This window comes from Rhinoraja longicauda, chromosome 5, assembly GCF_053455715.1.
Source record: "Rhinoraja longicauda isolate Sanriku21f chromosome 5, sRhiLon1.1, whole genome shotgun sequence".
NCBI lineage: Eukaryota > Metazoa > Chordata > Chondrichthyes > Rajiformes > Arhynchobatidae > Rhinoraja > Rhinoraja longicauda.
The window spans coordinates 29,136,918-29,158,528 of record NC_135957.1 but is presented as its reverse complement, the minus strand read 5'-3'; the positions used below and the strand labels follow the sequence as shown (position 1 = coordinate 29,158,528).

Here is a 21,611-nt window from a genome sequence, read left to right as displayed (position 1 = left end):
ATCTGACCACATCCAGAATTATTTTGTCTGACTAGTGCTTTTAGTTTGTGAAGAATAAGGAGTTGCCCATTTAAGACAGAGACAATTTTTTTCTTCTTCTCGGACAATTGAGCACATTCAGGGCAATGGAAGCAGAAACTTTGAATATATGTAAGTAGATGTAGGGAGATTTTTGATAATCCAGAGGGTGAAAAGTTAGAGGTTAGGCTAGACTGCCACATCTCAGATTCCTCCTGTAACTTTCTCACCACTGATGTTGGTCTCACCAGCCTGCAATTATCTGGCCTGTCTTTGCAAACTTTCTTAAATTAATGCACAACAGTAGCCACCCAAGATTAATGATTATGCACATATCTCTGCCAGGGTCCCTGCAATTTCTTTCCTAGCTGCCCACAATGTCATCGGATACATGAATGCATTGCTGTTTCTCGTGTAATATTACCTGTTTCTCCCTGACGTGCAAAATATCTCCAGAATTTTCTGATTTTCAAATTTTCAGTATTAGCAGTTTTTTTTCTTCTGGACTGTGGAGTAACATTTGATATATGTGTGTGATGGTAAACAGTCCAAAAAAATTATGTTATAAAGTGACAACTTTGAGGAAAGATGAGGCTTTGCATAACTGGTAATCAGCTATAGATAATATTAGATAAACAAGTAGGCTAGTGGGCCCCACTTATCCACACAGTTGTTTATGTTCCACCCAAGCTCCTTCCACCCTTCAACTACGGTGCCCTCCATAATGTTTGGGACAAAGACCCATCATTTATTTATTTGTCTCTGTACTCCACAATTTGAGATTTGTAATAGAAAAAAAATCACATGTGGTTAAAGTGCACATTGTCAGATTTTATTAAAGGGTATTTTTATACATTTTGGTTTCACCCATGTAGAAATTAAAGCTGTGTTTATACATAGTCCCCCCATTTTAGGGTATCATGATGTTTGGGACACATGTATTCACCGGTGTTTGTAATTGCTCAGGTGTGTTTAAATGCCTCCTTAATGCAGGTATAAAAGCTCTCAGCACCTAGTCTTTCCTCCAGTCTTTCCATCATCTTTGGAAACTTTTATTGCTGTTTATCAACACGAGGACCAAAGTTGTGCCAATGAAAGTCAAAGCCATCATGGGACTGAAACAAGAATAAAACTGTTAAGAGACCTCAGCGAAACCTTCGGCTTACCAAAATCAATTGTTTGGAACATCAATAAGAAGAGAGCACTGATGAGCTTACTCATTGCAAAGGGACTGACAGGCCACAGAAGACCTCCACAGCTGATGACAGAATAATTCTCTCTATAATAAAGAAAAATCCCCAAACACCTGTCCGACAGATCAGAAACACTCTTTAGGAGTCAGGTGTGGATTTGTCTATGACCACTGTCCGCAGAAGACTTCACGAACATAAATAGAGAGGCCACACTGCAAGATGCAAACCACTGGTTAGCTGCAAAAATAGGATGGCCAGGTTACAGTTTGCCAAGAAGTACTTAAAAGAGCAACCACGGTTCAGGAAAAAGGTCTTGTGGACAGATGAGATGAAAATTAACTTATCAGAGTGATGACAAGAGCAAAGTATGGAGGAGAGAAGGAACTGCCCAAGATCCAAAGCATACCACCTCATCTGTGAAACACAGTGGTGGGGGTGTTATGGCCTGGGCATGTATGGGTGCTGAAGGTACTGGCTCATTTATCTTCATTGATGATACAACTGCTGATGGTAGTAGCATAATGAATTCTGAGGTGTGTAGACACATCCTATCTGCTCAAGTTCAAACAAATGCCTCAAAATCATTGGCCGGTGGTTCATTCTACAGCAAGACAGTGATCCCAAACATACTGCTATAGCAACAGAGGAGTTTTTCCAAGCTAAAAAATGGTAAATTCTTGAGTGGCCAAGTCAATCACCCAATCTGAACCCAATTGAGCATGCCTTTTATATGCTGAAGCAAAAACTGAAGGGGACTAGCCCCCAAAACAAGTATAAGCTAAAGATGGCTGCAATACAGGCCTGGCAGAGCATCACCAGAGAAGACACCCAGCACCCATTGATGTCCATGAATCTCAGACTTCAAGCAGTCATTGCATGCAAAGGATATGCAACAAAATACTAAACATGACTACTTTCATTTACAATGACATTGCTGTGTCCCAAACATTATGGTGCCCTAAAATAGGGGACTATGTATAAACTGCTGTAATTTCTACACGGTGAAACCAAAATGTATAAAGATACCCTTTATTAAAATCTGACAATGTGCACTTTAACCACATGTGATTTTTTTCTATTATAAATCTCAAATTGTGGAGTACAGAGGCAAATAAATAAATGATGGGTCTTTGTCCCAAACATAATGCGGGCCATAGTATCCCATAAAACAGTGATGCAACTAACTCGCAGCTAGCTCTATGTTCTGGTTCAATCCTGACTTTTGTGCTGCCTGCGTGGGAGTTTACACTTTTTGTGCGTTAGCAAGGGATTCCTGCAGATCCATGGATGGTTTATTTTATCATAACACTGTAAATTACCCCTAATGTGAATGTGTGGTAGAATCTGGGGAGAGTTGACAATAATGTGGAGAGAATAAAATAGAATTTGTGGAGATGGATACTTGATAGTCGGCATAAGCTTGGTGGGGTGAAGGGCCAGTGCCATGCTACGTGAAGTTCGTCTTCCTTTTAGGTGCATATCTGCTGTTTGGGTCTAATGTAGCTTGTAATAATAAATTCCATGTGATTATATGGCATTTATTTAAAACCAAAAAAACATTATTCTTGTATATCTAACCATCCACTTAGGACAGATCTGGTCAGTCTGCATGGGCAGGCAGTTGGAGCAAATAAAAATACACACAGGCAGGGGTAATTGAAATTCAAATTGTTCCCTTATCCCTAACAGAAACTGGCTGTGAAAGAGAAAAGATTATTTACGTGCAATATCAACAATCAGCTGTAGGTAACGATCTTTAAAATATTTACATATTTACAGATTAGGTTACAATAATTAATTACAAACTGGAGAACATGGATGCTTTCACATTAGTTTTAGACACTGAATATTAAAGCTGTCTCCTTCACGACAGGCCACCGACTCCAGCAAGCTCTGTTTCTTCTGCATGCTGCGGGATGATTCAAGCTCATACATCGTGGTCAGGTTAAAAAGCACACTTTCATGCAGGTAGTGCTTGGGATCCTGCTGTACAAGTCCTTCCAGCTGCCTGAGGGAATCCTTCAATTGGCCCAAGTATAGTAAGCATACTGCAGCATTGTTATTTGCCTAAATTGGAGAAAATAAATTTTGTTGATTAATTTTAACTACTGGAGCAGCATTTCTTAAATGTCAAATTGAGAGGGGAGAGCAGCTTGCTAGTGTTTTTGAACAGAAAAGCTAGCATTTACCTAATTTCGGTGAAGACGCCACTTTTTAAATGGGCTTTAAATGCCTCAAAGTCAGACATTTTAAAATGTGTTACAATCCTAAAACAGAGTTGGGGTGGGGCTTCCTGAGTGCACTGCTGGAAGCTCTGCCTCTGATCAAGCCATGCCCTTTGAATCCAATTCATTACAGGCCAGAGTTCTGTTCACCCAAATCAGGTCAGGATGAGCATGAGAAGACCATGGACTATGATTCCAGGCCAGTAAGATTTGGCAATTAGTTGCTTGACTACTTTTGACTTAAAAAGCATTTGAATAAAATAAGATTTTCAGAGTAGAATGAAGGTTTTCACTCAATCATGATCATGCCTTGCTTGAGAAACCTGTTCACTTATCTGCAGTAATATAAACAGAGCTTCACTGTCAACTTTATTGTGCACATGTATTGTGCAAACATATTGGGCAACAGTGTTCACAATACAGCCCCCTCCATACTGGAAGAACCAAATGCAGATCAGATGTTTGTTTTGTGCTGCACTTGTGTTCAGCCTGCAAGCGTGACTATAACCTGGTTGTCTTTCACTTGAAGTTCGCATCCCACTATCACTCTGACTTTTGTCTGTTTCCTTGTGCATTTTTACAAGGCCTAACGCCAGCTTACGGAAAAACACTTCACCTACTGCAAATGGAACACAATGTGGAAAAATGTGAGGTCACCCATTTTGGTTGGAAAAAATAGAAAGGTGCATTTTTTAAAAAAATGGTGAGAAAATTAAAGTTAATGGTATTCATTGAAAGTTAATTTGAGGGTATTAGTAATTAGGAAGGTAAATGATATGTTGTCTTTTAATCCAAGAGGATTTATGTGCAAGAATAAAGATGTCTTACTGCAAGTATATGGAGCCCTGCTTAACCTAGTCTGATATCCCGATCCAAGAATGGTATACTTGGAATAGGAGTGGAATGAAGGTTTACCGATTGATTGATTTAATAGGACAATAAATTTGTCCTAATGACAGAGAATGCACAAGGAATAGCCTACTCCTATTTCTTAAGTAAATAAAACAATTAGGTCAGGATGGATGGGATGGCTGGTTGCATAAACAAAGTAAAGTTACAACTGAACGCAAGATATTGGAAAATGCAATGAGGAAAACCTGCAGTATGATGAAAATTACAATTGCATTTTATTAAAGTAGAACTATATTGTATAATGTTGAGAACACACCACAGTTACTCACCACTGGATTACTTGGATCTAATTTGGTAACTTCGTCGAAAAATTTATGGGCTTCAGCAAAGTTATTTTGACCAAGGTGCAGGAATGCCCTAATGATAGAAATAATACATTTTCACTCCACTTAAAGCTTTTTGTCATAAATCATATATATCCATTAAAACCAACAAAATTTAAAAAAACAAATTATGTCAAACTGAATGAAACACTCAATGTGCAATAGTCATAATTTGAAGTCATTTCTCTCAGGAGTGGAACAAAAAAATGTTCTCACTTCATAGATCTGCTTTTTGTCACGGGAAACTCATATTTTGCTGGAAATTTTAAGTTGACTTTTGGTCAGAAAGAGAGAGAGTGTGTGTGTGGGTGTGTGTGTGTGTGTGTGTGTGTGTGTGTGTGTGTGTGTGTGTGTGTGTGTGTGTGTGTGTGTGTGTGAGTGAGTGAGTGAGTGAGTGAGTGAGTGAGTGAGTGCGTCTGTGTGTGTGCCCGCATAAACCTGCAGAATGTACCTCTTTAAAAATAAAGCACCTTAAAATAAATGATATTCAGCATCATAAAGGCTGTAATGTCATGTAATTACCTCTCGACGTGCCCTACTGTGGAATGTCATTCTTTAGCTGCACAAGAGTAAGCTAAAACGGTTCTCAAACAGAGAACGAAACATGTGGTACAGGAGAAACAGATTCCCGTGTGACTGGAAGATACATATTGGTAGAATGTGCTTAATTTAGCAATTTAACCGGATAAACCAACAAATATCTCAAATACTTTCTCCCCACCTCCCTCAGCAGAAAGATTTCTTGCATTTGGACCTACACATTCACACAAAGCTATGTTGTCGATGAATTCTAAACACCCACACAGGATTTCATGTGGTGGGATCACAATGCTTTAATTAGACATGAACAGACTGGCATTAATTTCCACTCGGGCATCCCCACACAATGATGTAGCTAGATCTTCACCAACGCTGTTCATATAAAAAAAGCTGCCCACACTGACTGGTTCTGCATATTTTTTCCTCTGATGTGATTAGTTTGTTCTGTCAAGAGATTGCATTTGCGGATGTTATATTTCACTACTACACTGCAGAATGTAACAAGCCACAGTTTACATGTGAATGAGAATAAGACATTCAAGATTAAATATATTACAATTAAAAGAATACAGAGAAGCAAAGCAGAAATACAAAATCCAAACGATTTCAATTCTAAATGGCAACAAATTGGTTAAAAATATCTAACTTAATTGAAATTTAAAAAAGAACAAAATTAGAGTAAGGAACCAGTTAAGACAAATGTAGAATACAGTAAAATAAAATCTAAAAAATACAAGTATTTGCCATGGTCATAATACAGGCCAGGGCAACGAACCATTAAATTTTATCAAGGACAGTGGGGTGCATTTAATAAAAAATAAACTGCCCTCTACTGGGTTATAAAGCAGCCTTTACATTTGTATCCCCATACCTCTTTTGCACAGAATTTTGCATGACCAGCAGGTTAAGATTTAATGGTATGAATAATGATTCAGTCCGACTTGAGAATGTCAGATGGATACCTCTGCAGTTAAGCCTGGAAATCAGAAGTTGATGTATACTTTGCCCTACTCCTTCGCAAACTATTCAACAAAGCTTGGTGACACAGCACAGAAAAGTCAGGGTTTTCCCCATACAAAGAACTGGTGCATTTTTAACAGCACATAATCTTAAAAGCAGTCATTTCCCTGCACTTAAAATTAATATTTATTGCTGGAAATTGGAAATAAAAACAATCCATTCTTTCCAGTTCCTAGTGTTCAGTTCTATTTTTCTTTTCATGTTCATTTTATTTTTTTTAAACACAATTTTACACAAGTGGTGTATTTCTATGGAATAATTCAATTCTTACTTGCAGTAGTTTACAAGGCCCGTAAATGCAATACACATGGACAAATATTGTAATTAAAAAAACAAATAAATTAATAAATAACCTAAATACGAGTGCAAAAAACCCAACTAAGTGCATCGTGCGACCAAAGAAGAAGCCCAAAGAAGTTCACAGCTGCTGAGGTTAGTGTTGTGAAGTATTTATGAGCCCTTGGTTGCTGGGAAGAAGCTATTATTGAACCTGGTGGTCAGTTTTCTGTAACATCTTTTCAATGATAGGAGTCAAATGAGAGCATGGCCAGGGTGGTGTGGGTCTTTGAGGATATTGGCTGGCTTTTTGAGGCAATACCCCCTATAGATCCCTTCAATGGTGGGGAGGTCAGTACCTGTGATGAATCGGGCAGTGTCTAGCATTCTCTGTAATCTCCTTCGGTTCCACAGACCATGATACAACCAGGCAGTGTTACAACCGTACACCTGCAGAAGTTTAAGAGTATTCTCCGACATACCAAATTTCCTCAATCTCACAGTAAACTTGTTGATGAGTGTTCTTTGTGATTGCATCAATGTGTTGGACCCATGACAAATCTTCAGAGATATGCACACCCAGAAGCTGTTGACTCTCTGCACCGCCATCCCGTCAAAGAAAACAGGCTCATGGATCCTCAGCTTTCCCTTTCTAATGTCAACAATCAGCTCCTTGGTCTTGCTGACATTGACAGCAATATTGTTGTTCTGGCACCATTCATACTGTATAGAAACATGCCCATGCGGACCAAGATACCCCATCTACATTAGTCCCACATGCCAGCATTGGTCCATATTCCTCTAACCCTTTCCTGTCCATGTACTTGTCCACATGATTTTTAAATGTTTTTTATAGTATCTGACTCAATTACTTCCTCAGGCAGCTCATTACATATACCCACCATCCTCTGTGTGAAGAAAGTCACCCTTCAGATTACTAGTAAATCTTTCCCCTCTCACCATAAAATTCAGATTTTCAATCTCTCTCCTGCAGGATTAATCAAGCATTATAAATTAGCTTTCAAATCTTGGTTTGAATGCTTCATAGTTAAGTGATCATTATTTGATTGGATTAATTGAGAAAGCATGTTGTTGCTTTCCTTGTTTCTACATGTCCCAGATCTGTGTCATCAGTCTCCCTACTACCTTAATTTGTCAGGCAAAAGAACATGTTCCTTAGATTTATAACTACCCATCTGTGGATTAATCTAATATGTTCTTCACCCATGGTAGATTTTGCTGCATGATTGTCATGCCATCACTAGCCTCTGTGAAAAAGGAAAACAATTTGCCACACTTTACTTATTTTCCATGTTTAAGGCATAGGTTTTGAATGACAGCAATTAGACAAGGAATTAAAAATTATACATTTGAAAATGTTTTTCTTCTCCATCTTACCTGTTCATCTGAATAATTATACTCTGTTGCAGTTCACTTCCTAACTTTGGGATCACTTTCTCAACTTTTTGAAAGTATTTCTCAGCTGTTTTGATGTCACCAATCTAGATATCAAAGAAATACAATATTGAAATCTTAAAATTTCAAATAAGCCATCATTTAAGATTTTTTTATTTTTTAGTGACTGGTGTGGTAATTCAAAACACAAATCCTGCTTCAAAAATGGTTTGAAATCCTGAAAATGAACCTCACAGGATTTTCAGCCACTGTAATTATGTGACATGTGCAATTGTAATCCTCAGCACATCATCTGGAAATGTAGGAGGTCATGTGGTGATCTTATAGATATCTACAAAATTATGAGTTGGCACAGATAAGACGGAAAGTTAGAATGTTTTTCCTATGTCAGGTGAGTCTAGAACTACAGGGCACAGGTTTAAGGTGAGAAGGGAGAAATTTAATGGAGATCAGAAAAGTAGGTTTTTCCACACCTTGGCTGGTGAATATTTGGAACTAGCTGCCAAAGAAGGTAGTGGAGGCATATAAAATTACAATGTTTGAAAGGCATTTGGACAGGGACATGGATAGGAACGAAACAGGTCCAATGCAGATAAATGGGCATAATGGTCAGCATGGATAAGGTGGAAGCATTTCTGTGTTGTACATTTCTACAATTTCTCCAAATCTAATAGCTGGCCAACCAGTCATTGTCACTCCTCGACCAACACTACCACGTCTGAGACGGTCATATTTTCCCCCAAATCCTCATAGGAGGCAATTCTGTGTATCGAGTCAATATCAGCTCTCAGAGCAATTCCACCAGTTCCATTCTGCCACTTAATTACCCTGCAATCTATTCTCTCATGCTCATCGACTCCCTACCACTTGAGGTGATTCACATTATCCTTTGATCCAAAAGAAGCATGTTTATGGGATGTGGGAGGAAACCAGGGCACATGGGAAAACATTTAGGCCACAGGTGAAGGGTCAAACTGCTTCAAAACACATCTAGAGTTAAAATTGAACCAGGATCACTGACACTGTGTGGCAAAAATTACAGTCAAATGGATCAATTTGCTTGCCTGCCACCAGAATCTTGAAACATATGCTCTACTCCAAGCTCTACCATGGTAAGAGATTAACAGGCAGATCAAGGAAATGATTCTGTCCATTTTATAATTGGAAAAAAATACAAAATTCCCACCGACTTCTGGCGATCTCTGGGCATTTGAAGGGGAGAAAAACCCAATTACATGGCCCAAAGAACTTACTGCTCACACATTAAGAGTGCAAAGAAACAAAGCATAAACAGGAGGAGTGCATCACCTCAAACTATCCTCCTACTCCTCTCCTGTCATATTTATGGATGCATCTGTAATTCTCATGCTGGTGTCATCAGTCACCCAAGAACAAGAATGGAAGTAATTTATCCTCAATCCCAAGAGACTGCCGAAGACAATTTAATATTGCTTTAAAAGAGATTAGATGAATATAATTACAGAATATTACAAACTAGCTGGGAACAATCAAAGATTGCCTTCACACATGTGCAAGCCTGATAGGCAATGATATATTTATGATGTGAAATTGGCCTTTTTCTTGATCCTCCAAAAAAGCATCAGGAATTCTTTCAATGGTGAAAGTGAATTGACATATCAGTTCACAATAGGAACAGGTATAATTAGTTAAATGGCCTTTTTGCAGTAAGGTTTTTTTTCCCCATGGAAGTCATTAAAATGTGATTTCTGATTATACCAGCCTCAGTCTTATTTTTAAACATCTACACCAGGGGTGTCAAACTACTGGCCCACGGGCTACATCCATCCTGCGAAATTGTCCAATCCGGCCCGTGGGATTATTTGGGGAAAAAAAGCGCTGTTAGATTTTTTAGATTTACAGATGACGCCAAGCTGGATGTCATGTAGCTCACTTTCTGTGTTAGATTATATACAGAAAGTGGGCTACATGACCGCTTAAACTCGCAGGAAATATGAATTTTGCGCAGAAGGAAAATGCAAGCCCGGTCTGCAGCTGTCACCTCCCCACTCCCCAGCTCCCAGGGGTGAGTGGACCCTACGCCCATATCTGGCCATGCGGTGATGCAGGCGGGAAGGGGCCGGCGCTGGGGAAGGTGGGGAGTCTCAGCATTGTTGTGGGCACTGGCAAGTGCCGGGGCTGCCGCCACAGAGACCGCCACATGTACCTGACTGAGACCCAGGTGAGTGCGTGGATAGGTGGGGAATCTCAGCATTGTTGTGGTGCTTGGGCTGCCGCCACAGAGGCCGCCACCATGTACCTGAGACCCAGGTGAGTGTTTGGGAAGTCGCCGCACTGTGAATGGGGCCGCAGCCAGCGATCCAAAGTCTGAGCTGCTCTCCAGAGTGCGGGCTCTGGGTTTGGGTTAAGGCTTGGTGGGATGTGAAGACGTGCTGGTAGTTATGCGGGAATAGGGAAAAGAAGGGAGAAAGTGGTGGTAAAGGAAGGGGAGGGCAGCAGATGAGGGAAGGGAGGGTTTTTAGGGATGAGGAAGGAAAGAGAGGGTGTCGAGGGAGGGGAGTAGGGAGTAAAGAAAGGAAGTAGGGAGGGAGTGAGGAAGGGAACAGATGAGAGAAAGAATGGTGTTTAGGGATGAGGGAAGGAAGGGGATTTAGGGACGAGGTAAGGAAAGAGAGAGGATGAAGTAAGGGAGGGGAGTGGGGGAGTAGTTAGAAGGAAGGAAGTGGGGATGAGAGAAGAGATAGGCTGAGGAAAGGGAGAGGGCAGGTGAGGGAGAAGGTGAGGGTAGAGAAGGACATGAGAGGTGAGGGGAGAGGATGTGAGGGGAAGGAAGAAAGACATAAGGAGAAGGATGGGGAGTGGGGCCTTCAGGTGAGATGATGGACAGACCATCTTTCACCATGTCAGGTAGCTGCTGTTTGGCTGTTCACCACCCAGCCAGCCCATTGTGGGCAAAACATAAACACTGTAGGAAGACTATAATTCAGGGGAACAGAATTAGGCCATTTAGCCCATCAAGCCTATTTAGTACATCAAGTCTACTTCGCCATCCACCCATGGCTGATCTATTTTCTCTCTCAACCACATTCTATTGTCTTCTTTCTCACTGTAACCTAATCAAGACCTATCAATCTCTGCCTCAAAAATACCCTGTCTTGGCCTCAACTGCTGCCTGTAGCAATGAATTCCGCAGATTCACCACCCATTCCTCCTCATCTCCATTTTGAATGTATGACCTTTTATTCTGATGCTCTGACCTCTGGTCCTGGACTCTCCTGGAAACATTATTTCCACATCCATTCTATCCAAGGCCTAGATACCAATCATAATGCTTGCCAGGCAATCTTCTTAATAAGAAACAAAATTCATAAAGTGAAACACTTTGAAGTTATAGCAGAGACTGAGACACATGAGAGCAAGTTGAAAAAACGAAGGCAACGAAAGTTGTGGGAACATGCGCGCGTGCGTTTGCGCGTGCACAACTGATCTGGCCCGCATGGGGTCTCATTTTGCCCATTCTGGCCCGTGACCTAAAACGAGTTTGACACCCCTGCTCTACACTGTACAGAAACTAGGCTAATAAACACATTATAGGTTAAAATAATTGAATATCATTATGATGCCAGAGTAAAATATATACGAGTATTTTTATCTGCATATAAAACTATTAATAAAAAGCAGAAAATGAACTCTATGAAATGTTTGAGACATGGGGCGGAGATTTAGTTCCATATTTAGTGTTTGGTACAACGGTCATTTAGTTCAGACTTTTCCCTGAAACCACAGAAGATGTCACACCACCTCTCTCACTTCCATTTATTCACAAAATGCTGGAGTAACTCAGCAGGTCAGGCAGCATCTCAGGAGAGAAGGAATGCGTGACATTTCGGGTCGAGACTCTCTCACTTCCATCCTGGACTCCAATAGGTCTTCAGTTCCCATACCAACCTTTCTGATTTTGGTCTCATGCACTGCCAGAAGAGTGGGGTGACATGCAAATTGGAAGAACAGCACCTCATATTCTGCTTGCTAGCCTGCAACCCAACAGTATGAAGACTGAATTCTCCAATTTCAACCTTGTGCACATACATTTTCCCACCAGCCCCGTCTCACTGTTCTTTTACCCTCCTCTTTTTCTCATCTTCCAACCCTTCTTTCTTCGAGTCTCTCATTTCCAGTTCATATCATATCATATCATATATATACAGCCGGAAACAGGCCTTTTCGGCCCACCAAGTCCGTGCCGCCCAGCGATCCCCGCACATTAACACTATCCTACACCCACTAGGGACAATTTTTACATTTACCCAGCCAATTAACCTACATACCTGTACGTCTTTGGAGTGTGGGAGGAAACCGAAGATCTCGGAGAAAACCCACGCAGGTCACGGGGAGAACGTACAAACTCTACAGTGCAGCACCTGTAGTCAGGATCGAACCTGAGTCTCCGGCACTGCATTCGCTGTAAAGCAGCAACTCTACCGCTGCGCTACCGTGCCCCACTTTTTCCTTCCCCCCAAAAAAATTTCCTTCCATTCATATCCCTCCCTTGGGCTTTACGTTTCACCCCTTCTTACCATATCTGATATCTCCTTTTCATTTCCAGCCTTTGTCACTATCGCCACCCATCTACTAATCACCCATGCTCAGCTGTATCCACCCATCATTTGCCTGGCTCTGCCCCACCCTCACCTCTCTTTGCCAGCTTCCCCCCCTCTCCCCCCAACATCAGTCTGAAGAAGGGTCCTGTCCCAAAAAGTCGTCTGTTATACTCTCCACGGATGCAGATTGACCGGCTGAGCTCCCCTGGTTCTTTCTTTTGCTCACCATTCCAGCATCTATATTCTCTCATGTCTCTAATCTGCTAAATAAATCATTTCCTGCATGTATACCAAGGATATTTGTATATAAAATTATGAGAAGCAAAGATAGGATAGTCAGAACTTTTTTCATCCAAGGTGGAAATGTCCAATACTCGGGAGAATAACTAAAGGATGAGAAGGAGAAAATATAATGGAGAAGTGTTGGCAAAATATAATGAAGAAAAGTTATACCCTTTATCCTGGATTTGTACGCTGTGGACGGCTTGATTGTATTCATGTATAGTCTTTTCGCTGACTGGATAGTACCGCAACACAAAAATATTTTTCACTGCACCTCATTGCACATGACCATAATTAACTAAACTAAAGAAACACGATGGAATATTCTCCACTCTCCTTGAAGAGTGCAGCTTCAACACTCAAGAATAACTAGTAACCCATCTGCCATCCCAGAGATTCATTTCCTCAAGAATTATAACATCTTGGCTGCAATCTGTGTATTTTACAAAATGTAACATAATTACTCACGTAGACGTGCCACCTTATATAAAGAAATGCTCAACACCCAAGACAGTGGTGTATCATCTCTTTGTCAAGGGCAAATAGGAATGATCAAGAAATGTTGGCTTTGCCAATGATACTGCATACCAAAACAAGGAACAATGTAGATTTACACAAAACAATTAAAATTTTACTTCCTACTTTACTCAATTTATACTTTAGTCTTAATATTATTTTACCTTTTTTCAAAACTTTTTAGGATTCGGACTAATTACATTAAGACACCAACATTGTGATTCTTGACTTCCCATAAGTTTGACCAATCTATTGTAAAATTAATTGAACTCAGGACTAAAATATCACATTCAAAGTATAAGACATTGAAAAAGCCCTCACTTATCTTATGGCTCATACCTGCAAAAGTAGTCTTCCTATTCCACTTAAAAGCTGAGGCTCTTGTTCTGGTTGGTACTGAATGACTGAGAGATACATGTCAACAGCAAGTACGTAGTCCTAGGAAGAGGGAAGAAAAGTAGGTAGCTTGTTCAATTCAGCATCTATATTCAATAAATCATCTTTAATGGCTGCAATGCCATTTTGGAAAAATAAATGGGATCCGCGTTCATTTGCTAAAAAAATGGAAAAAGTGAACTACATGAAACCAAAGCACAATTTACAGAACCCATTTACTCTCAGTAAATCTCAAACAAAAAAAACAGTGTACAGGGATCGCAGGTTGGTGCGGACTCAGTGGATTGAAGGGCCTATTTCTATGCTGTATCTCTAAAATTAAAAAATAAAACTAAAGGAGACAGGTGCAATATGAAATTGTTCAGTAGAGGATACCAGGTTCAACAAGATTAACATTTCAAAGGGACATCCAGCCCCTTCCTCATGCAAGAAGGTTCCAGGCCTAGCCCCGAGATCCTCCATGCCACCCCACCTCCACTCTCTTGCCCAGCTCCTGGCCCCCAAAACTTTATTGGGGCCTCCTTATTCTCTCTCATCCTCCTTGATCACATATCCCAGTCCCAACATTGACCCTTCTTTCCAGCCTGACCATTCTTCACCCCACACTCTCCCCCCAATGTGAGCTCTCTCCCATTACCGTCCCTTGATCCCACACTGCATCTCTGCTCCAACTCCTATTGCGTCTTCACCATCCGTGAGCTTCCCCTCTCTGACACTGAACAGTTAGTACTCCGTAGTGGCTTGACCTTTCCACACTTCTTCCTGCACCTAAATGAATTTCGCGCCCAACATAACATTGATCTCTTCTTCCACTGCCTTATCTTTCGAGCCTATTTATTTGACAAGGAATTCTAACTTCCCCTAATGCGCTTTCTCCCATCTCCAGCAGTGCCCTTGTATTTGGAGACCCCTTTCTGACCCCTTAATATCCCCCAGCTGATGACGCACCAACAAACACCAGGCCATTCTCTCTTACTCATATCACATCTCTACTTCACATCCTCCTGATTTATTGCAACACTGCACTGTCCACATCTATTTCTTATTGCCTTAATAGATCCACTGTTCCTGCCTGACTAATATTTTTATAGCTTAACTCTATTCTGTCTTCCCTTAGCCAGACTGTTCCCACCTATAACACTCTCATCCACCTGGCAAAATTTGTTCTTACCCTCATCTAATTCTCCTCCGATTCCTCTCACTTTCTACATATCAAAGGTAAGTCATCGGCACTCACAAGGGCCCCAGCTATGCCTGTGGGTTTTTTTTTGGCTACTGGCACGGTAGCGCAGCGGTAGAGTTGCTGCTTTACAGCGAATGCAGCGCCGGAGACTCAGGTTCGATCCTGACTACAGGTGCTGCACTGTAAGGAGTTTGTACGTTCTCCCCGTGACCTGCGTGGGTTTTCTCCGAGATCTTCGGTTTCCTCCCACACTCCAAAGACGTACAGGTATGTAGGTTAATTGGCTGGGTAAATGTAAAAATTGTCCCTAGTGGGTGTAGGATAGTGTTAATGTACGGGGATCGCTGTGCGGCACGGGCTTGGAGGGCCGAAAAGGCCTGTTTCCGGCTGTATATATATGATATATGATATATGCAACAGTCCTTGTTCCAAACCTGGAGAAAAGAGGGGTGGGTGGTGGAGAAAGGGGAGGGGGTATAATTAGAGGGTACCTAAAATTGGAGAAGTCAATGCTCACACCGTTGGGTTGTCAGCAACCAAGCAGAATATGGGCTGCTGTTCCTCCAATTTGCGTATGGCCTCACTGGCAATAGAGGCAGCCCCGGACAGTATGGGTATGGGAGGAGGAAGTTTAAATGGTTGGCAACCAGGAAATCAGGTAGACTTGGCGGACTGAGTGCAGGTGTTCGTTGAAATGGTCGCCGAGTCTATGCTTGGTCTCACAGATGTACAGGAGTCCACATAGGAAACACCAGATGAGCTAACAGGAGGTCCACGTGAACCTGTCTCACTTGGAAGGACTGCTTGGGTCCGTGGAAGGAGGTGAGGGAGGAGGTACAGGGACAGGTGTTCCTTCTCCTGCAGTTGCACGGGAAAGTTCCTGAAGAGGTGATGGTTTAAATGGGAAAGGATGAGTGAACCAAGGAGTAGCAGAGGCAGTGGTCTCTGTGGAACGTGGAAAGGGATGGGGATGAGAAGTTAGTGTTGGAATCATGTTGGAGGTGACGTAAATGTCAGAGGATGATGTGTTGAATGTGGAGGTTGGTTGGCTGAAAGACGAGAACAGGGGAACTCTATTTTTGTTCCATCTGGGGTAAGAGAAGGAGCGAGAGCACAACAGAGAGAGTGCATCTATGACAGCGGGGGGAATTATGTTTACTAAAGAGGACATTTCTCTACATGGTTCACATTTCCTAACTCACTTTCCATCTGGTTTGATCCGTCTCATCTGGTTCTAACACTTACCAGTCTCTGTCTCTATCCTTATCCCACCCCCATCTGCTTAAAATGTTCTTTATTTTTCCTTGTGTTGCTATCTACCACTTCCAGCATTTGATTTGCCCCTTCGTCCCACTGCAATATATTGGATATCTTCTCTTTATGCGCCCAGTCCTCATGCAGGGCATCAACTCAAAATATTGACCATCCCTTTGCTTTCATAGATGTGCTTGACCCAGGAGTTTCCTGCAGTTTACTTTATTCTCCAAATTCCATCATCTGCAGTTTCTTACATCTCCATCCTGCATATTGAACATGACTTATGGCACATAATGCCCAAAGTGAATGCAGATATTCAGTACCTAGATTTAAAAAAAAGGATAGTTGACAAAACATGCACGATAGAATATACAACAGGCTCTTTGGCCCACATCTTTGCCGAACACAACCACCGTCTGAATGATTAATCGAGATTAATAAAACAGGTACAGATCAAAGCTTTAGACAGAGAAAACAAAGGTAAATATCAAAGCTGAGAAATGCAGGTCACAGTTATTGCAGAAAGCTGAACACAACAGGAGAAGGTGGAAATGCTGAGCAGTTCAGACAACGCCTGTAGGAAGAGAAAACCTGAGATTATATAACAGATGAATAACCTGAATGACTGGCCAATTCTGATACAGAAAAAACACTTTACCTGAAATTGTTGAATTTATAGGCAATAGGTGCAGGAGTAGGCCATTCGGCCCTTCGAGACAGCACCGCCATTCAATGTGATCATGGCTGATCATTCTCAATCAGTACCCCGTTCCTGCCTTCTCCCCATACCCCCTGACTCCGCTATCCTTAAGAGCTCTATCTAGCTCTCTCTTGAATGCATTCAGAGAATTGGCCTCCATTGCCTTCTGAGGCAGAGAATTCCACAGATTCACAACTCTCTGACTGAAAAAGTTTTTCCTCATCTCCGTTCTAAATGGCCTACCCCTTATTCTTAAACTGTGGCCCCTGGTTCTGGACTCCCCCAACATTGGGAACATGTTTCTTGCCTCTAACGTGTCCAACCCCTTAATAATCTTATACGTTTCGATAAGATCCCCTCCCATCCTTCTAAATTCCATTGTATACAAGCCTAGTCGCTCCAGTCTTTCAACATATGACAGTCCTGCCATTCCGGGAATTAACCTAATAAACCTACGCTGCACGCCCTCAATAGCAAGAATATCCTTCCTCAAATTTGGAGACCAAAACTGTACACAGTACTCCAGGTGCAGTCTCACTAAGGCCCTGTACAACTGCAGAAGGACCTCTTTGATCTTATACTCAACTCCTCTTGTTATGAAGGCCAACATTCCATTGGCTTTCTTCACTGCCTGCTGTACCTGCATGCTTACTTTCAGTGACTGATGCATTAGGACACCCAAATCTCGTTGTACGTCCACTTTTCCTAACTTGACACCATTCAGATAATAATCTGCCTTCCTATTCTTACCACCAAAGTGGATAACCTCACACTTATCCACATTAAACTGCATCTGCCATGCATCCGCCCACTCACACAACCTGTCCAAGTCACCCTGCAACCTCATAGCATCTTCCTCACAGTTCACACTACCACCCAGCTTTGTATCATCTGCAAATTTGATAGAGGCCTAAAGAGTACAATGCCTTAAAAGAAGATGAGATGCTGTTCCTCAAACTTATGTTCGACAACAGAGATAGATAGGTCAGCGAGAAAGTGGGATGGTGAATTAAAGTGGCGTCACGTGAAAGGTGCAGGAAAGGTGAAAATTAGCAGAAGTAATTAAATTATTGTTCTTTCTGAGTAAGAAAACGGCACCAATCTACTCGTTAATGTTTTGGAAAGAGAATTAAGTAGAGGGACTTAAAATGGACTGTAACAAAGATTGTTCTATCCATCCCATAAAGAGATTTCTCACATGGATGACAAGAGAAATTAAGGCTCTGGTCAGGAAAAAGGAGGTATGGGACACGAATAGGCAGCTGGAATCAAATGCATTTCTGGAGGAGTTTTGATGGAGGATTCCCCCTTTCTTCTGAGCTTGCAAGTTCTTCAATGCTCGATCCTAAAACAATTACCAGTCCTCTGGCCTACCACCAGTCCATGCTGCTTTGCATGTCCTTCTTTTCAATTTAATGTTATCTTTGACCTCCTTTGCTAATCACAGATGGTGCCTCTTTTTCATTGAATACCTCTTTCTAATTGGTATAAATTCACACTGAACATTACAGGCCAGCTGTTCAAATATCTGCCACTATTCATCTACTGATCTGTCTCTTAGCTTAATTTTCCCAATCCACCTTTGACAGCTCCACCTTTAAACCACCATAATTGCCCTTTGTTAAATTGAAGATAGTGGTTTTGCCCTTGTGGTGTCCACCTTCAAACTGTATCTGAAATTCTATCATGTTGTGGACACTATCTCTGAGGGCATCTTTAACCATAAGATCACCTATAAAACTTACAGTTCCCTTCACACATGCCCTAGATGTTGTCCCATTTATGCTCTGCCCTATTGTGAGGTTATATTTTGGGATAGAGAGTCTATGTCGGCTATAGACATTTTTTTCAAGGCAGCAATCCAATGGTTTAGTTTAGTTCAGAGATACAGCCCGTAAAAAGGTCCTTCGGCCCACCGACTCCACACCGACCAACGATCCCACACACTAACAATATCCTACACACACTCGGGACAATATTTTAAAATTTTACCAAAGCCAATTAACCTACAAACCTGCACGTCTTTGAAGGGTGGGAGGAAACCGGAGCACCCGAGAAAACCCAAGCAGGTCACCGGGAGAACGTGCAAACTCCGTACAGACAGCATCCGTGGTCAGGTTAGAACCCGGGTGTCTGGCGCTGTAAGGCAGCAACTCTGCTGCTGCACCACGGTGTTACATTACAACATTTTGTTTTAGGTTTAACCGAATTTGAATTACCAGCATAATTGGTTTGGGCATATCTGCAGGTCCATAATCCAGTCTTCTTTATTATGCCAAAACCATGAGAACAATACTGCCCCCATCTGGGATTATTCCAATGAGGTTTCTTTCATATATCTATACATATTTCTCAGTTGTCCAGTCATACAGCATGCAGACAAGCCTTTCAGCCCACTGAATCAATGATGACCATCAAAAATGCCTATTTACCTATTACTGACTCCTATTTTATCCTCGCCACATTCCTCAAACCTCCTAGATGCTACCAGTCATCTACACACTGGATGGAATATAAAGTGGCCAATTAATCCTGGTACTTGTCTTCACTTACTCTAATCCTCTGGAAATGTTTGCACGGTTACATTTTATATTATCAGAGGATTAAGGATTATCTATAATGAGAGGACTCTTAATGAAGTCCATAAAGATCCATTTAGCTATCATATTTAGTTATCATAAACATGCTGAAAATCACAAATGATGCATGAAATAAAAAGCAAATTTCCCGTAAAAGGAGGGATGATAATAAGAGGGATCAGATTTAAACTAAGTGGTAAAAGAATCAGAGGCAGCATGAGACTTCTAAAGCAGAGGATGATCATAGTCTGAAAAGGTGTTGAAAGAGTAATTTGGGAATTTGTTAAATACCTGAATGGGAAAGCAATTGTAAAACAATGGGGAAAGGCCACGGGAATCAGAATAAAGTAAAATTCTGTTGCGCATTATAATTTTTACAAAAAGTTAACATGGCCTGAGATAACTGGATGATGGTAAGTCTGTTTCTTTCAATGGATGCTTACAAAAGTGCTAATCTTTGACATTGATGGTACTTGCCTAAAAGTCGCTCGGTTAAGTGCGTTTAAGAGAGCTTGCTGGGGATATTGATTTTATCTCACAATAGAATTGCCATCGAGGTTTTGGATATGCTGCTTTGTAAATAATGGGTGAAAGCAGTTCCACTGAAAGGTATCCTTAATTTCCTGCTAGTCTTTAAATCACCGTTTCCTTACTAACCTTGATCGTGTAACAGATCAGTATTTCAACCTATTCTTGTTGCATGAAGCTATACAGGGTGCTGCTGGAAGCTATTTAAATGTGAGGCATATAAAAAAAATTTTTTATTGAGAAATAAAGATAACTGGCACTACTGATCTCTAAACAATTTTGGTTATTGCCACAAACTGGGATCAAACCTATAACCTACCTTGTGACAAAGTGTTGGAGCAACTCGGTGGGCAATCTGCTAAATTACTCCAGCATTTTGTCTTTTTTTTGGAAACTGGCATCTGCATTTCCTTGCTTCAATCTTCTTTGCGAGTGATGTCCAATTACTTATATATTATTATAGGTATCACAAAATGCTGGAGTAACTCAGCGGGTCAGGCAGCTCCCTGGAGCGAAGGAATGGGTGACATTTCGGGTCGAGACCCTTCTTCACTTCTTCCTACACTTATATTATCATGTTATTCAAATATACAAAACACCACATTCTACTTTATCTACGGGTGGCAAACATGATTTGGCCAACATCTGTAAATCACATCATGTAAATCTGCTGTCTTTCAATCAGTCAATAACATTCTTTAAATAAAACTATAATCTCTAACTAGCTCTGATAACATTCAAGCCAACCCAGTTGCCACTGCATTGCTAATGAGTGTAAAAGGCACCCAAGGTCTTCCCTTGTGCAAGCACATTATTCTGCATTTTTCCGAAGTCACTTTCCCAAAAAAGGACACAGATTGGACAAATGAAGAAGCATACAAAAGAATAATGAATAAACCCCTACCTATCGTCAGACAGTATATGAATTTTACAGTATGGAATTCAGCCAAGTGCTGTGACACTTGAGACTGATCCACACCCATGCTGACATAAACTGACCCCCAAAAGGGTAAATGTCGGACTGCGAAAAAGCAGGGAAAATTCATTCATAATTCTTGTGGAATACTGTCCAATCTGTCACCTCCCCAGCTGAAGAAGACATGCAATAGTTGGGTGTGATGAATAGGCTGTTTTGATTTATACAATGGGAATGGCAATTTCTAGAAAGAATCCAGAAGCAGTTAGTTCCTGCAGATCTGCCACTCAATTTCAGAAGAGAGAAAGGCACAAAACAAAAATCTATAATAGATCAGAAGAGACCAGAATACTATTTCTTCTTTGGAACCAATTAATAGAATGGTCACCAATTGTCATAAACAAACTGGTAATACAGTGTAATTAATTTACTCAATGTTCAGGGCTAATCACATGCAAATGATTCAACAAAGTAACAACATTATCATGTTTATCTGGCTGAGAGGTGAAAAAAGGTTTTGATAAATTTCTGGAAGAGCTTTTTTAATGATTCACTTTTTAGGAGGTGGGCTTCAGCAAAGTAACAATGCCAGCATTTTACAGTCCTACCCTTCTGGATCACCCATCTTCATGTTTAAGTACATCCACAATGCTGTTTGGTATGGAGCCCCAGGACTTAGATGGTGGCAGTAAGATGATGGGATGTCTTGAATACAATTAGCACCCCAATATTTATTTAGGATCGGGTGGAT

At 41.1% G+C, this 21,611-nt stretch overlaps 1 protein-coding gene across 2 annotated transcripts in view; it reads right to left on the bottom strand.

The window, feature by feature from the left end:
• Window positions 1-867: 867 nt before the first annotated feature.
• trappc12 (trafficking protein particle complex subunit 12) overlaps window positions 868-21,611 on the bottom strand; it is a 57,140-nt gene continuing 36,396 nt past the window's right edge. The window contains exons 9-12 of one of the 2 annotated variants that reach the window (XM_078399207.1): window positions 13,641-13,739; window positions 7,906-8,009; window positions 4,618-4,705; window positions 868-3,278 (exon numbers count right to left, since the gene is read on the bottom strand). In XM_078399207.1, the coding sequence (XP_078255333.1) occupies window positions 3,036-3,278; window positions 4,618-4,705; window positions 7,906-8,009; window positions 13,641-13,739 (534 nt within the window). In that variant the 3' untranslated portion in view covers window positions 868-3,035. The remainder of the gene's footprint in view (window positions 3,279-4,617; window positions 4,706-7,905; window positions 8,010-13,640; window positions 13,740-21,611) is intronic. The other variant, XM_078399208.1, reaches the window with a different exon arrangement.